Source organism: Gracilinanus agilis, chromosome 4, assembly GCF_016433145.1.
Source record: "Gracilinanus agilis isolate LMUSP501 chromosome 4, AgileGrace, whole genome shotgun sequence".
Taxonomy (NCBI): domain Eukaryota; kingdom Metazoa; phylum Chordata; class Mammalia; order Didelphimorphia; family Didelphidae; genus Gracilinanus; species Gracilinanus agilis.
Window position 1 is genome coordinate 162,676,932 of NC_058133.1, and position 2,946 is coordinate 162,679,877.

At 38.9% G+C, this 2,946-nt stretch overlaps 1 protein-coding gene across 1 annotated transcript; it reads right to left on the reverse strand.

The window, feature by feature from the left end:
- Window positions 1-1,396: 1,396 nt before the first annotated feature.
- On the reverse strand, window positions 1,397-2,712 carry APCS (amyloid P component, serum). Its single transcript, XM_044674604.1, has 2 exons — window positions 2,560-2,712; window positions 1,397-2,161 (listed from the first exon to the last, which is right to left on the reverse strand). Exons 1-2 carry the CDS (start codon window positions 2,621-2,623, stop codon window positions 1,554-1,556), a joined length of 672 nt encoding a protein of 223 aa, XP_044530539.1. The 5' UTR covers window positions 2,624-2,712; the 3' UTR covers window positions 1,397-1,553.
- Window positions 2,713-2,946: the final 234 nt, after the last annotated feature.

Genomic DNA, 2,946 nt, shown 5'->3' on the forward strand with positions numbered 1-2,946 from the left:
TATATATATATCCCATACCTTCTGTCTTGGAACCAATACTGTGTATTAGTTCCAAGGCAGAAGAGTAGTAAGGGCTAGGCAATGGGGGTTAAGTGATTTGCCCAGGGTCACACAGCTGGGAAGTGTCTGAGGCCAGATTTGAACCTAGGACCTTCCGTCTCTAGGCCTGGCTCTCAATCCACTGAGCTACCCAGCTGCCCCAATAGATAAATATTTTTAAAAAGTAAGGCAAAGAGTAATAAATAAACTGACATTTTTTATTTGAAAATTATTATTAAATTAATTTTGAATATTTTTCCATGGTTACATGATTCATGTTCTTTCCTTCCTCTCCTCCCACCCCCTCCCATAGACAATGAGCAATTCCATTGGGTTTTACGTGTGTCATTGATCAAGACCTATTTCCATATTATTAATATTTGTATTAGGGTGATTGCTAAGAGTCTATATCACTAATTATATCCACATTGACCAATGTGATCAAGCAGTTGTTTTTCTTCTGTGTTTCTACTCCCACAGTTCTTTCTCTGGGTGTGGATAGCATTCTTTCTCATAAGTCCCTCAGAATTGTCCTGGATTATTGCATTGCTGCTAGTAGAGAAGTCTATTGGTTTGATTTGTTATATAAATTTGGAGTGCTATCATTATTATATAATATCATACAACTCTATCAAAATTGTCCCCTGAAGTCTTACCCTGATTTTCTCGTCAGGGTGAAGAAGTAATTCTGCTCCTTGAAAGCCATATTAGTAGAAAACAGGCACTGCTAAGGAGGAATGGCTTCCAAAATGAGCTCACTGATGGATTTTAGATCTGTTACTCCTTAGGCCCTATATTTATCTATGGCTCCATGACTCACCCTGCCTCCCAGCTAAGCTTTCCTAAATTTTTAATGGCAGCATCTCAAGTATTAAAAGGGCTTCAGAGGCAAACACAATCCACCCATGACCAAAATAAAGGAACTTCTCTACAACACATAGGATAAGAGGTGAATCAGCCTTCATTTAAAGTCCTTTTGTGAGGGGAAACCCACTGTCTCTGACAATAATGCATTGCACTTTGAGCTAACTCCACTGGTTAGGAACTTATTCCCTTATATCGTCTCTTCAGAGAGGGTCATAATCTGATTGGTCCACACAGTGATTTTTTTTGAGGGGGAAGGGAATACAAACTCTTGTAGGCTATTTACTAAGTTATGAAGAGGTTATGATCAATGTAAGTGAAGTGGATGTCCTCACCAAAAAGTCACAGTCCTTATAAATAATGTATAGCACCATATTAGGAACTCATATTAATCAGAGTTCTTTAAGGATGTCTGATTCCTGGATTGGCTCCAGATAATTGAGTTGTGACTTATGAATGACTGAATTTATATTATAATAATTCAGCATACAAATTAAAGGTAATTTAATTCTTTATTATTCAACTGGATAGTACAAAATCTAGGTACAATGGGCACCTGAGATCTAGGTACATGAGATCTAATCTCCTTGAGAGGGGATTGTCCACTTGTTGGTCTCTTATATTTACCATCATGCTAATGGCCCAGAACCTCAAGACCATACTTGGGGTTTGATGACCACATAACCTTTTATCTCATAATCCAATGCTTTCCAGTCTAGTATATTGGCACTCAAAGTCTCACCTTTGTACAAAGATTTAATCTGCTGTGGGGAAAGTGAAAAATCCCACATACCTATGTCTCCAATTTCTCCTATAAAGGATTGCTGCAAATCAAAATTTCCTCCAAAGGAATCTTGTTCTTGCCCCAGGACAATCTTTGCCTCTGCTCCCAAAGAATATCCCTTCTTCAGTCCTTTTCTCACTTGGGGCTTCCCATTTATCCACAGTTCAGCTATGCCTGAAGTTGACTCCCAACTTACACAAACATGGACGGGAGAAGAAATGTCCTGAAAGACTCTGAAAGAAACCTTTTCATTCCCAATGTAAAAATTGTACTCTTCAACTTTGGACTTATATAGGAGGAGTTCATTGTCCTTGGTCTTAGTGGCATAGGAGAAGAGACTGTAGGTACGGGTGAGATCAGTGTAGGCACGCAGACACACAGTGAGATTTGTGAGTGGTTTCTTTTCCTGAGGCTTAAGGAGGACATGGGCATCCGATGATTCTTTAGGGAACACCATTACTTGCCGACTCATGTCTACAACAATGAAAAAGGATTAGAAGTAGAAAGTTTCTTTAACTTTTCAAAACAGAGAGTTCATCTTCTCTGTGATTCTAAATATTGGAAATGAACAGATCCCTCCTAGTGAACATTTCTTTCCATTCTTTCACCATATCAATCCACCTCCAGCTCCATTTTCTAGACTAGAAGTATCAAACACAAGTCCCTCTTTAGTGTTAAGTGAACCAGAATATGATATTTTGAAATTTTTTAAAATATAGGTAAAAATAGAATAGACCAGAGATAATATTACACTTTAAAATTAAGTCAACATGTAGCCCCCAGGGATATATTGATTAGTGTCCCTTGATTCTGTGTAAGTTTGATGTCATTGATCTAGACCCAATCTCAGAACCAATTTAAAGGCTTCCTACCTGTCTGAGCAATAGCTCCTAAGAGACCATGGAGAATCAAAACTGCAGACAGGATTCTTTCCATCTTCTTAGTCTGGAAGAACCTATGGCAGTAGCAAAAGTTCTGGTAGCACTCTATAGAAAGATCAGAAATTGAGGCTCCACTATTCCTCACTTGCCACGGATGATTTCCTCCTCTCTGACCTAGGGTGGTCAAGGATTTTATGCATGTGGTGGGGGAGGGAAAGAAAATTGTGTAAGATATTTCCAGCTCTCTCACTATCAGAGATGCTGATGTGATAAGTTCCATGAGGGACCTGTGGTGGAAAATCAATCGAAGTTATTTATTAGTAACTCCAGTGACTGCCTGAGCTCCAACCTCATGTGACATAGATTTAGGGGATGGGA